The sequence below is a fragment of the Anser anser genome, assembly GCF_964211835.1.
Source record: "Anser anser genome assembly, chromosome: 27".
In the NCBI taxonomy this organism is placed as follows: domain Eukaryota; kingdom Metazoa; phylum Chordata; class Aves; order Anseriformes; family Anatidae; genus Anser; species Anser anser.
Window position 1 is genome coordinate 7,372,892 of NC_139748.1, and position 12,530 is coordinate 7,385,421.

A 12,530-nucleotide genomic window follows, 5' to 3' on the forward strand; every position below is an offset into this window, starting at 1 on the left:
GGGTCTGAGCGCCCCCAGTCCCCTCGGGTTGAGGGGTCACTGGTTCGAGGCCCCTCTCTTTCCTTCCCGGCCCCTCATTTTGGGGTCTGTCCCACTTCGGGGTCTTGCCACTCCCAACATGGCGGCCTGAAGCTGTCGAGCCGCGGGCGGAAGCGCCGCTCCCAGCATGGCTGCGGGCCGCGGCCGCGGAGGCCGTGCCACACCTAAGATGGCGGCTCGGGGGCGGAGCTCGGTGCCGGCCGGGTACCGCACCGGACGTGGCCGCCGGGGGCGGGCGACGCCGAGCGGTGACGCGGCCGCCGCGGCGGGACGGGCGGGCGGAGCCATGGCGCAGCCGCCCGAGCGGCTGGAGCCCGGCGCCACTCCCAACATGGCGGCGGCGCTGCCCCGGCTCTCCCTGCCGCTCCCGCGAGAAGGGGGGGTGAGTCCTCGCGAGAGCTCGGCGCGCGCGGCGGAGGGCGGCCGCCATGGAGCCGGGCGGCGGCGGCGGCGCGGGGCCGCTCCCGGGCAACAACAAGGCCCGCGGCGGGGCGGCGCCGCCCGGGAAGGGCCGCGACCTGGGCCGCCCGCCGCGCAAGGACTCCGAGGTCAGCGCCGCCGCCGGGCCCGGCTCCGCGGGGGGCGGGCGGAGGCCTTCCCGGGAGGGGCGGGGCCCGGTGCCGGTGCCGGTGCCGGTCCCGGCCGCGCAGGCCCGCGGCTCCCGGTGCGCCGCCCGGTCCGGTTCCGTCTCGGCCCCCCCCTGGCTGGGCCCCGCCGCTTGGTTCCGGTGCCGCCCCTCCCAGCCCCGCGGCGGGCACGGCCCGGGTCGGTTCAGCCCCGCGGGGCCCGGCCCGGCCAGGCCCCGCCAGGCCCCGCCAGCCCCCTTCCGGCTGCTCTGGGCTCGCCGCGCCCCGGTGCCGGCACCCCTCGGGCGCTCGGTGCGGGCCCGGCCCGGGCGAGAGGTGCCGGAGCCCTCGGAGGGGCCGCGGGGCAGGGCCGGGGCGCTGCCTCGTCCCCCGGCGCTCCCGGTGCGGCCCCAAAGCGTCCCGGCCCCGGGGCTGCGGAGCTGCCCTTGCCGGGGCAGGGGAACCCCCCGGCAGCGGGGGCCCCGAGGCCGGGCAGCGGTCGCTGGGGGCCCGCCGCCTTGGGCCGGGCCTCGGCCCTCGGGGGCCTCCCGCGGGAGCTTTCCCAGCCCCAGGGCGCAGCTCGGCTTGTTCCGTGCGCGCTCTTCGCGCCCGTTGGCAGCTGCCTGTCGCTGCGGGAACCGGCTGAGTTCTCCGAAAGCCGTGCAAAAAGCTTGAGCGGCTCGGTCTCGCCCGACCCCCTCCTTTCCCGGGGCTGGGCCCCTCCTGCTTCGTGTTGGGCCGTTTTGGGGCTCCCGCAGCGTTCCGGAGGTGGGGCGGTGGCGGGGGCTGCCCAGCAGCGAGGCGCAGCCCAGCTCCATGCGGCAGCGGGGCCGGGGAGAGCGCTGCCGGGGGTTGCCTTGGAAACGTTTACGCCGCTGCGGGTAAATTTTTTATTTCTTAAACGGAAGATATAGTCCTGGATCTGCAGGAGGATGAGGTGAATCGTGATCGTCTCGGGGACGTTGATTTTACTGACAAATGCTGTAATTGAACTGAATTTTTCTGCTTTTAGGGCTACTCTGAGTCCCCAGACCTGGAGTTTGAATATGCAGATACTGATAAATGGGCAGCAGAGCTCTCTGGTAAGGGACTCATCCCGATGAATCAATGAATCAGCCATGGTTTTCTTTCCTGGCAGTGGTTAAAGGAATTCTGTCCACTCCAATATTCCTTTGTTATTGTCTTTGAATACCTCACTGGTGTTAAAAGGGATGCGATATCACGTAATGATTTTTATTTTGCCATACACTGGGTTTATTTTTTGCATTTCCCTCATCTTAAATAGCAATTAACGTGTCAGGGTTGGAGCTTTCTCTGATGGCTTGGTGCAGGTTGTGGAGGCTTTTTCTCTGTGTTCTTTTGACAGAGCTGTACAGCTACACGGAAGGGCCAGAGTTCCTGCTCAACCGCAAGTGCTTTGAGGAGGACTTCAGGATCCACGGTAAGACCTTTCCCCTGGAGCGCTCGCCCCTCTGGGGGTGGGATGGGGCTCTCGTGGAAGAGACACAGGGGTTGCTGCACTAACGCTGTGTCAGAGAGCCTGAGCAGGCAGTGGCAGTCTTCGTGTGTTTTGTATTGGAGACCCCATTAGCACGTGTGGGCCGGCCCTGGTGCGCAGCTCACTGTGTCCAGCATGATCAGCATTTGCTGGTGTTAACGACCAAAGAGGTTTGTCGGTGCCAGGACAGCTGTGCTGGAACATGCTGGCAGCAGCAAGAGCATCCAGCTCGTTTTCCATCTGCTGCTAGTGCCAGTCCGGACGGATGGGATTCATCCAGCCGTGTGACGGGAGGCGGGAGACGGTCCCTCTGCCCTGGTCACACGCGCCTGGGCATTATTCCCAGCGACATCTTGTTTGCTGGCCCAGCCCTGTTTTCCTTCAAGCCGAATCCTTTTGAGCTCTTCCTGCGGTGTTTGTGCCCAGTGCAGACGGAGGTGCTGCATGCCCTCAGCCTGGCTGCTTTGGCTTTCCAGTGCGGGACAAGAAGTGGACGGAGCTGGACAAGAACCAGCATCGCACCCACGCCATGCGGCTGCTCGACGGGCTGGAGGTCACCGCGCGGGAGAAGCGGCTGAGGGTTGCCCGAGCAATCCTTTACGTTGCCCAAGGTACATCCTGACATTGGGCTGGTGGCCTTTACCCTGTTCCTAAATCTGGGTAAAGGATTGGAAGCTATTGATTTAAAATATTTTAAAGTGTTTATTTTTCATTGCATCTTTGCTTCCGCTTGGGATGCCTTGAACAAAGCTAATTCTCGAGGGAACTCGACAGTTTGTAGGAGCTTGGTCCAAAACTTAGAAGTCTTCTATGTGCTATCTCTGCTCTGCCTGATCTGGGCTCTGTTACCCACAAGAGCGCAGTTCTGTCCCTCTGCATCTGACTTTTGGCATTAAATTTAAGGAAGTGTTTGTCGTTCCCTCTGCAAAGCGTGCTGGCTGCACGGGAGGGCCTTGGGGTCCCTGCAGAGACGGGATCCAGTGAGGGTGTCATTGCAGGCACGTTTGGGGAGTGCGGCTCTGAGGCTGAGGTGCAGGCCTGGATGAGGTATAACATCTTCCTGTTGCTGGAAGTGGGGACGTTCAATGCTCTGGTGGAGCTGCTGAACATGGAGATCGAGTGAGTACTGTGGGCGGGCACTTCAGAAGTGGCGCTGGAGCTCTTCCCTGGGTGGGTTTTTTCACAGAATCACAGAATGTTAGGGATTGGAAGGGACCTTGAAAGATCATCTAGTGCGATCCCCCTGCTGGAGCAGAGAAGGAGACCCCACAACCCCCGGGGGCAGCCTGTTCCAGTGTTCTGTCACCCTCGCTATGAAAAAGCTTCATCTCAAATTTAAGCGGAACCTCCTGTGTTCCAGCTTGCACCCGCTGCCCCTTGTCCTATCATTGGGTGTCACCGAGAAGAGCCTGGCTCCGTCCTCCTGACACTCACCCTTTCCATATTTATAAACATTAATGAGGTCACCCCTCAGTCTCCTCCAAGCCAAAGAGACCCAGCTCCGTCAGCCTTTCCTCGTGAGGGAGGTGCTCCACTCCCTTAATCATCCTCGTGGCTCTGCGCTGGGCTCTCTCAAGCAGTTCCCTGTCCTTGAACTGAGGGGCCCAGAACTGGACACAATACTCCAGATGTGGTCTCACGAGGGCACAGTAGAGGGGGAGGAGAACCTCTCTCGCCCTACTAACTACCCCCCTTCTGACACACCCCAGGATGCCATCGGCCTTCTTGGCCACAAGGGCACGGTGCTGGCTCACAGTCATCGTGTGCTGTCCCCAGCCCCATTCCTGGCCTATCCCTAATGTGATTCCTGGAGCCTCCGGAGTGACACACGTTGGTTTGGGTCACGTCATGTAGAATTAAATGTGATCAGTGCAGAAATTCACCAAGAGCTGTGTTGTCTGGCAGTGAATGAACCAGCCGTGTTCCTCCTTTCTTGTTGATGGGGGGGCTTGTTGCAGCAATACCTGTTCCAGGGTTTGGCTCTGGTGTGTGGGTTGCTCGTGGCAGAGTTAAAATGTCCCCGGACTCTCCCTGAGGCTGTTCTCCCTCCGCAGTAACAGCGCGGCTTGCAGCAGTGCTGTGAGGAAGCCCGCAATCTCCCTGGCTGACAGCACAGACCTGAGGTATGGAGCAGGGTTTGGTAGGGTTTGGAGGAGAGGGGGGGACAAGAGTTGCTGGCTTGCTTTGCCTTGCTTTTTTCCTCTGTGCCTGAGCCCAAATTCCTTGGTGTGGAGTGGGTGAAGGGGAGGCAAGCTGTGGTTGTGGCAAACGAAGCCTTCCCCCAGAGCGCTGGCTGCTGGCAGGCTCCTTAACCCGTCTAAGCCTCTGGTAATTAGCCCAATCTCCTGCTCTTCGCAGGGTGCTGCTGAACATCATGTACCTGATCGTGGAGACAGTCCGGCAGGAGGCTGAGGGGGACAAGGCTGAGTGGAAGAGCGTGCGACAGACCTTCCGAGCAGAGCTAGGTGAGGACCTCACGCTTGCTGGGGAGGATGGGATGGGGGTTCCTGGGGCTGAAGAGCAAGAGGGCAAGATCAGGTTTGGCTCCAGGCCCCAGGTAGCAGGGACTGGTGGCTCTGAGTTGGTTTCTGCTAGGCTGAACCTTGCTGGAGGGGGTGAAGGAGGGGAGCAGAGGAGGCCGGCCAGCCAGCCTTTTTTGCAACCTGTGTGCGCGCTCCCTGGGGAATGAAATTGAATATTTGGGCTGTCATTTCCTCTCGAAACAGTGGTAAGAACTTATGGAGGGTACAAGGCCATGCAAAAGCAAAGAGGAGCTGCCTGGGGTGAAATGAGGACCTCGGAGATGGGGGTGAGGGCCTGTCAGGGCCGTGGGAGGTGCAGGGGCAGTGGCGCCGGGGCGCAGGAGGATGGGTGAGGGCAGCGTGTGAGGAGGGCCTGGCTATCGCTGCTCTCTGGTTCCAGGAGCCCCCCTGTACAACAACGAGCCCTTCTCTGTCATGCTCTTTGGGATGGTGACTAAATTCTGCAGTGGCCACGCTCCGCACTTCCCCATGAAGAAGGTGCTGCTCTTGCTCTGGAAGACTGTGCTGGTAAGGGAGAGGACGCGGGGTGTGCCAGCGTGCATCTTGCAGTTTTGTGTTTAGCGGAGGAAGGAAGTTCTGCCCTCAGAGCTGTCTGTAATTGCTCCATCCTCTCCTGTCTGGCATTTAGCCGAGTAGACGTGTGCCCGATTAAAAACCTCTCAGGTTTCACGCCATAAGGGAGCATTGGGGGTTGGTCTCTGGAGCTGGGTTCCAAGGATGGACCCAATTCAGGCCCTTAGCCGGGGTCCGTGTAAAGAAAAAGGTCCAGATACCTCAGCTGCACGAACACCCTCCCATCCCTGCTGTATTTCACAATGACAAAAGCAGTGTGGAGACAGACAGGTCTTGTTTTAGACCATGGGGAAGGATTTGGGACTCCCAGAGAGCAGATTTGGGAGGGTGGGTGGAGAAGCCCCCAGTGCCATGTACGGAGGAGTCCTACCCCTCTGTTCAGGTTGCCGTGGTCTCCCTTGCAGTGCACCCTGGGGGGCTTTGAGGAGCTCCAGAGTATGAAAGCAGAGAAGCGGGAGGTCCTGGGCCTCCCACCGCTCCCGGAGGACAGCATTAAAGTCATCCGCAACATGAGAGCTGCCTCCCCCCCAGCGTCAGCCTCCGATCTTATCGAGCAGCAGCAGAAGCGAGGCCGGCGGGAGCACAAGGTGAGTCCAGAACCGGGGCCAGCGGTGTTAGTCAGGAGAAAGCTGGGGTCAGGACGCTGATCTTGGAGCAGTTTGTGCCCCGACAGTAGGCAGTAAGACAGAACCCGCCTTCCTGCTTTTTTTTCTCCAGGCCCTGATCAAACAGGATAACCTCGATGCCTTCAACGAGCGGGACCCTTACAAAGCTGATGACTCCCGTGAGGAAGAGGAGGAAAACGATGATGACAACAGCCTGGAGGGAGAGACCTTTCCCCTCGAACGTGATGAGGTGATGCCTCCGCCCACCCAGCATCCCCCAAGTGACCGCATCGCCTGCCCCAAGGGGCTGCCCTGGGCCCCCAAGGTCCGGTGAGTCTGTGGGGCTGATCCTGGGCTGGGCTGCAGGGAAAGCTGGAGCTGCTCAAGGAAAACAGAGGCTGTTACGTGGTGTGACTTCAGCAGGGGCGTGTGGAAGGTGTTGGAGATGGGGCGGTCAATCTGGCGGTCACGTCAGTGGCATGACACCCGCTGTTCCCTTTAGTTGGCCCCAAGGCTATTTATTCCTGATGCCCCGTGCCTGGGGGCCGTGGTGTATCACAGAATGGTTAAGAATGGAAGGGGCCCCTGGAGGTCGTCTGGTCAAACCCCTCTGCTCAAGCAGGGTTACCTAGAGGAGGTTGCTCAGGACCATGCCCAGGTGGCTCTTGAAGGTCTTCAAGGAGGAGACTCCGCAACCTCTCTGGGCGAGCTGTACCAGTGCTGCCACCCGTGCGGTACAGAAGTGCTTCCTGATGTGTAGATGGAGCCTCTGGTTCCCGTTTGTGTCCGTTGCCTCTTGTCCTGGCGCTGGGCACCACTGAAAAGAACCTGGCTCTGTGTCCCCAGCTGCAAGGGGGATTTAGGCTGACGGGAAAACGCGACTCTTCCTCTTGTCTCTTTGGCTGCAGAGAGAAGGACATCGAGATGTTCCTGGAGTCCAGCCGCAGCAAGTTCATCGGCTACACTCTGGGCAGGTGGGTTCCTGCAGAGCCGTCTCGGGGAACTGTCGGTGGGGGGGGGCTGTGGCAGAGGCTGCTGGCGTGGGGGCTGCCGCCACCCTCCGACTGGCGAGCTCAGGACTTCTCTGCTGCCAGCTCCTCTGGGTGGTGGTCCCTGACCTGCCCGTGGGGTGGGTGGCTCGTGATTGCTCCTGTCTGCGACCTGCCCAGCTTTTTCCCTTCTCTCCAGTGACACCAACACAGTGGTGGGGTTGCCCAGGCCCATCCATGAAAGCATCCGAACCCTGAAGCAGGTGAGTACGTTGGTGGATTCCTCCAGTTCGTGCCTTTGTGTGGGTCCCCCTCCCCCTGCACTGATCACAGGTCAGGGCCAGTGGTGCGTTTTCCTGACCTCTCCCCGCCTTGCTCAGTCCTGTGAGATGAGAGACCTCAAGTTTTCATCTCTTCCCTGGTTTCCCAGGCTGGCCAAGCCTCTTCCCTCACTGGCTTCATCCTTTTCTTACTGGGGTTGTCCCAGAGGTGAGACGAGCAGCCACCGTCCTCCCCTGCCTCCCTTCCCATCAGTGTTGGGTCACCACTAGGATAGGAATAGGAAAGGTTCCTGGAGGGACTTCAAAAGATGAGAGGACAGAGCGGGAAACGCAGCAATGCTGGGGCAGTCTCAGGATGCGCTGTGGGGCAGGCAGGGAGCGGTGACATCGGTGGGGGACCCTGGCCCTTGGTGCGAGCCCTCTTCTTTCTGCAGCACAAGTACACGTCGATCGCAGAGGTGCAAGTGCACATGGAGGATGAGTACCTGCGCTCCCCGCTCTCTGGGGTGAGTGTGGGGTGGGGATGGGGCTCCAGAGATGGAGCCGTGGGCACGTGGTTCTGCCTGGCCTTTCAGCAGTCGGGAGGGCTGGGTTTGCTCTGCAGCTCGTTGGGGAAGGAGGAGCGATTTCTCCAGGGACAGAGTGGGGTGTGCGAGGGGACGTCGGGCAGGAGCCGGGGATATCCTACCCTCAGGGTCAGAGCACCCAGGGCTGAAACAGACCCTTTGTGCTGGTGGCTGCTCCCGGTGTGAGGTTTTCTGATCTGTCCTGGCACCAGGGGGAAGAAGAAGTGGAGCAAGTCCCTGCAGAGATCCTGTACCAGGGCCTCCTGCCGAGTCTGCCGCAGTACATGGTGAGCACTGCGGGTCTCCGCGGCTCTGCTCCATCCTCCTGGAGCCGATCTGGGAGCCTCTCGCCCTGGGGTCTCCCTCTGCTGTTCTGTCCCTTTCTGGTCATGTCCCCAGGTTTTCTTCCCTCTGAGCATCTGCGTCGCTGTTCCTCTGTCTGGTGGGGAGGGTGGCCTGTGGCTGGTCCCCCCCCACCCCCTTTTCCATCTCTCTCTTTTCTCCCCAGATTGCTCTCCTGAAGATCCTCCTTGCTGCAGCCCCCACATCCAAGGCTAAGACGGACTCCATCAACATCCTGGCAGATGTCTTGCCAGAGGAGATGCCGTGAGTGACCCTGGAGGGCGAGCTGAGGTGCCCAGTTGTAATGGGGAGGGAAGGAAGAAAGGTTTGGAGCCGGGCAGGGTCGTGGGGGCTGGGACTGTGCTGAGGCTTCCTGGGCAGTCTGACCGTCTTGTGGTGTAGCAGGACCTGACTGCAGGTGCCTGCTGGTAGCCCAGGGAATGGCAAGGCTGCCCGCAGACACCTCTGGGGCGGGCTGGCAGGGTGCAGGCGCTGCCCCAAGGATTCCTCTGTGTGCCCCAGGACCACGGTGCTGCAGAGCATGAAGCTGGGAGTGGATGTCAATCGGCACAAGGAGATCATCGTCAAAGCCATTTCTGCTGTCTTGCTCCTCCTGCTCAAGCACTTCAAACTGAACCACATCTACCAGGTGAGCTGGGCCAGGGTCTGGCCACCAAGCTTCTGGGACGGGCAGCACCCAGGATGGGTCTGCGTTCACCTGCCCACTTGGCCTTTCCCCCCAGTTTGAGTACATGGCCCAGCATCTGGTCTTTGCCAACTGCATCCCCCTGATCCTGAAGTTTTTCAACCAGAACATCATGTCCTACATCACTGCCAAGAACAGGTAGTGGAGGAGGGTATGGGAAAGGGGGTTCCGCTTGCTTCCTCCCTCCCTGGCCAGGGCTTGGGTGCAGGCAGGCCCAGCTGTGGGACTGCACTGCCCCACAGCCCCGCAGGGGTGTGATCCATGGGGGCAGCGTGACACCCTCCCTCCTTTCTGCAGCATTTCCGTCCTGGACTACCCGTACTGTGTGGTGCACGAGCTGCCGGAGCTGACGGCGGAGAGCCTGGTACGCTGCTCCCTTCTCTGCTGGCTCCCAGCGACCCGCAGTGCTTTCCAGAGGGGTTTGTGGGCGCGGGGAGGCAGCAGGGCTCCAGCACCCAGCCCCGGCACCCTCAGCACTTCTGTGCCTCGGCCTCTGGCGCTGCTGGGGGTTCTGTGGGTACCCTTGGGCTGGCTGCTTGCTGTGCCGTGCCTCTTCGGGCAGCGGTCCTGCGACCAGCACAGCCCCTCCTTTTCCTGTCTGCATCCCTGCTTCCATCTCATGCTTTACTTCTGCCTCTGCTTTCCTGCAGGAGGCAGGAGACAACAACCAGTTCTGCTGGAGGAACCTTTTCTCCTGCATAAACCTCCTGCGCATCCTGAACAAGCTGACCAAGTGGAAGCACTCCCGCACTATGGTGAGGGCTGGGGAGCCCTCGGCTCAGCCCAGGCAGACTAGATTGGGTGAGGGGACCGTGGGTGCCTTGGGGTGCCCCTCACGATGCAACCCAGAACTCGCTGGAGAGCGGGAGAGCAGTGGGGGTGCCTGCAGAGTGGAGGGAGGTGGATGGGGAGTGGGAGACCCCTGGGGAGGGTGCGTGCGTGCTGCACGGAAGGTCTGTGTGTGTGCCTGGGCTGGAGGAGGGGCTGGTGCCTGTGCAGCAGGGGGCACCCGGGTGTCCCCAGCTGTGCCGCCACCTGGCCCCGCCGTCCCTCAGATGCTGGTGGTGTTCAAGTCCGCGCCCATCCTGAAGCGGGCGCTGAAGGTGAAGCAGGCCATGATGCAACTCTACGTGCTGAAGTTGCTTAAGGTGCAGACCAAGTACCTGGGTCGGCAGTGGAGGAAGAGCAACATGAAGACCATGTCAGCTATCTACCAGAAAGTGCGGCACCGGCTCAATGACGACTGGGCTTACGGCAACGGTACGTCCGCGGCAGCTGCCACGGTGTCCTGTTACCCTCAGTCCTTCCGCCCCATGCAGAGGTGTGTTTGTGCCAGAGCTGTCCCCTTGCTGCTTAGGGCTTCTGCAGCCCCTAGGTCTGGGCTGTGGGGAAGGATTTGGGGCGATGGCATTGTGGGGCAGGAGCTGGCAGCGGCCAGTGCTGGAAGTGTTGGTGGCTGCCTGCTCTGTGCCCACGCATACTGCTCTTTGTAAGGATTTGCAAAATCTCACCCTGGGGGATGTTGGTTGCCTGAAGCGCCCCAACTCTCCTCCGACACCCTCTTCCCTCTGCCCAGACCTGGATGCCCGGCCCTGGGATTTCCAGGCAGAGGAGTGTGCCCTGCGCGCCAGCATTGAGCGCTTCAACTCGCGCCGCTACGACCGGGCGCACAGCAACCCTGACTTCCTGCCCGTGGACAACTGCCTGCAGAGCGTGCTGGGCCAGCGCGTGGAGCTGCCTGAGGATTTCCAGGTCAACTACGACCTGTGGCTGGAGAGGGAGGTCTTCTCCCGGCCCATCTCCTGGGAGGAGCTGCTGCAGTGATGGCCCCGCAGCGAGATAGTGGGGAAGCAGGAGGTGTTTGGGGACAGGCTCGAGGCTGGGGGGTGAAGCCGCAGGTGTGTGGCTTTAGCAGGGTCTGCGGGTGCCTGGCCCCCTGCAGCAGGGCTGGGAGGGATCCGGGATGCCATCGCGCCCCTCTGCCTCCTCCCAGGCTGTGCCATCCTCAATCCTGTGCTGAGGGTGAAGGCTTTGTAAAGAGGCCACGGTTCCCTGGGTGCCCCTGTTAGAGGGAGGACACCGTGCCCCTGCTCCAGCCTTTCCGATGTGGCGCTGCCATCGCCCTCCCACCTCATCTCACCAGCCAGGGCCGAGGAGGGAGAGCAGTTGGGGCAGATCGAGGTGAGGTGATGCTGCGGGACACGGGGCTACTGTGGCAGGAAAACCGTGGCTGTGTCCCCCCACCAGACCCTGCTGGGGGACGCAGCAAGGGGGCCAGGGGCGCTGGGAACGTGGTGGTGACAGGGCCGAGGGGCTGGGGGGGGCTGGAGGCTGCAGTCTTCCCTTGCCCCGCTGGGTGGGGTGGATGAGCTGTACATATATATATATATTCGCGATACCTCTGAGCTGAGCGTGTCTGAACTCTCTCCGCGTCCTTGTCCCTTTGGCCCCAGGGAAACAGCAAGGGGTGAAGCCAGTGGTGGGGCTGAGCTGGTGCACAGGTTCGTGGTCTTGTGTTCCCCATCCTTGTCCCCACACGGTCCTCAGGGCACGCTTACGGTGGACCAGATCTGTTGGCCTAGGGGGTGATCGTCCCCCTGTACTCAGCTCTGCTGCGGCCGCCCCTCGAGTGCTGGGTTCAGCTTTGGGCCCCTCACTACCAGAGGGACACCGAGGCCCTGCAGCGTGTCCAGAGCAGGGCTGCGAGGCTGGGGAAGGGCCTGGGACACAGGTCCTGTGAGGAGCGGCTGGGGGAGCTGGGGGGGTTTGGTCTGGGGAAGAGGAGGCTCAGGGCAGAGCTCACTGCTCTCTGCAGCCACGTGTGGGGAGCTGGGGGGTCAACCTCTTCTTGCAGATAACCAGTGACAGGGCCAGAGGGAATGGCCTCAAGTTGTGCCGGGGGAGGTTCAGGTGGGAAATGAGGAGACATTTCTGCTCGGAAAGAGCGGTCAGGCGTTGGGACGGGTTGCCCAGGGAGGTGGGGGAGTCACCGTCCCTGGGGGTGCTCAAGGAGAGGTCGGGCCCGGTGCTTGGGGACAGGGCTCAGGGGGTGCTGGTGGCAGGGGGTGGTTGGGCCGGGTGATCCTGGAGGGCTCTTCCAACCCTAACGATTCCGTGATTCAGTGGAGGAGCTGGAGACCAAAACCTGGAGCCTGGCCGCAGCAGAGCTCCCCATTGTGCCTTGCTGTGCCTCAGTTTCCCTGACCGAGGGGTAGCAGCAGCTGTGGGTAGCTTGGGTTGGTGAATCCCAAAAGATTCCCCCCTGATTTCAGTGAGAGGCAAGGACAGGGGCAGGCTGAACCTGTGGTGCTCCTGCTGGGTGTCCCGTGGCACAAACCACCCCCAGTGCTGCACCCTGACCTTGTCCCCCGCTGAGCAGCGTGGGCGGGGAGGTGAGGTGAGGGGTTTGTCTGCAAAGCTGAGCCCCTGAGGGCTGCCTCCCTCCTGCGGGGGCGCGGGCACCCCCAGCACCCACCTTGTGCCTCCGCTGCCGGGGCAGGAGCCGGCGGCCGAGGTGTGAGCGAGCTGCGTCTCCATCGCGCCTCTCCGAAATGTTCCCCAGCTGTGCGGGCGATCAGAGACCGTGGCTTTTACAGCACGGCCCCAGCCATAAATAACTTATTAAAAGTGTGTTTTATTGTTTATAAATGAGTAACAAAATCCCTGCAGATGGCAGGGGCTGCAGGGAGGGGGGGTGCAGCGTGGGGCCCCTGGGGGTTGTCCACCTGCCGTGGCCATGGTGCTCCTGGGGTACTGAGAGTTTTGGAGGGTTTTGCATGGAAACCTTGGGCTTTTTTTGCCCCAGATTGGGCCGGTCAGTGA

At 61.6% G+C, this 12,530-nt stretch overlaps 1 protein-coding gene across 3 annotated transcripts; it reads left to right on the forward strand.

Annotated features, from left to right (window-relative positions):
- The first annotated feature begins 193 nt into the window (after positions 1 to 193).
- STRIP1 (striatin interacting protein 1) lies at positions 194 to 11,113 on the forward strand. Of its 3 annotated transcripts, none has more exons than XM_083813038.1 (21): positions 194 to 421; positions 1,618 to 1,687; positions 1,972 to 2,046; positions 2,580 to 2,714; positions 3,102 to 3,222; positions 4,158 to 4,226; positions 4,462 to 4,568; positions 5,026 to 5,153; positions 5,624 to 5,806; positions 5,937 to 6,154; positions 6,733 to 6,798; positions 7,013 to 7,076; positions 7,529 to 7,600; positions 7,873 to 7,947; positions 8,169 to 8,266; positions 8,525 to 8,651; positions 8,746 to 8,846; positions 9,006 to 9,072; positions 9,359 to 9,463; positions 9,764 to 9,968; positions 10,285 to 11,113. In XM_083813038.1, the coding sequence occupies exons 1-21, from the start codon at positions 209 to 211 to the stop codon at positions 10,530 to 10,532; spliced, it is 2,547 nt and encodes an 848-aa protein (XP_083669164.1). In that variant the 5' UTR covers positions 194 to 208; the 3' UTR covers positions 10,533 to 11,113. The 3 variants fall into 3 exon arrangements, with proteins under 3 accessions (XP_083669164.1, XP_083669165.1, XP_083669166.1); XM_083813039.1 differs by having other exon boundaries at positions 415 to 587; XM_083813040.1 differs by lacking the exon at positions 194 to 421 and adding an exon at positions 1,427 to 1,542.
- Positions 11,114 to 12,530: the final 1,417 nt, after the last annotated feature.

Bases quoted from the DNA above. Each gene is read 5' to 3' on its own strand.
- STRIP1 (XM_083813038.1), top strand. From the start codon at position 209: ATGGCGGCTCGGGGGCGGAGCTCGGTGCCGGCCGGGTACCGCACCGGA. The intron at 4,569-5,025 runs GTGAGGACCTCA...CTCTGGTTCCAG, and splicing joins GACCTTCCGAGCAGAGCTAG to GAGCCCCCCTGTACAACAAC. The intron at 5,154-5,623 runs GTAAGGGAGAGG...TCTCCCTTGCAG, and splicing joins TGCTCTGGAAGACTGTGCTG to TGCACCCTGGGGGGCTTTGA.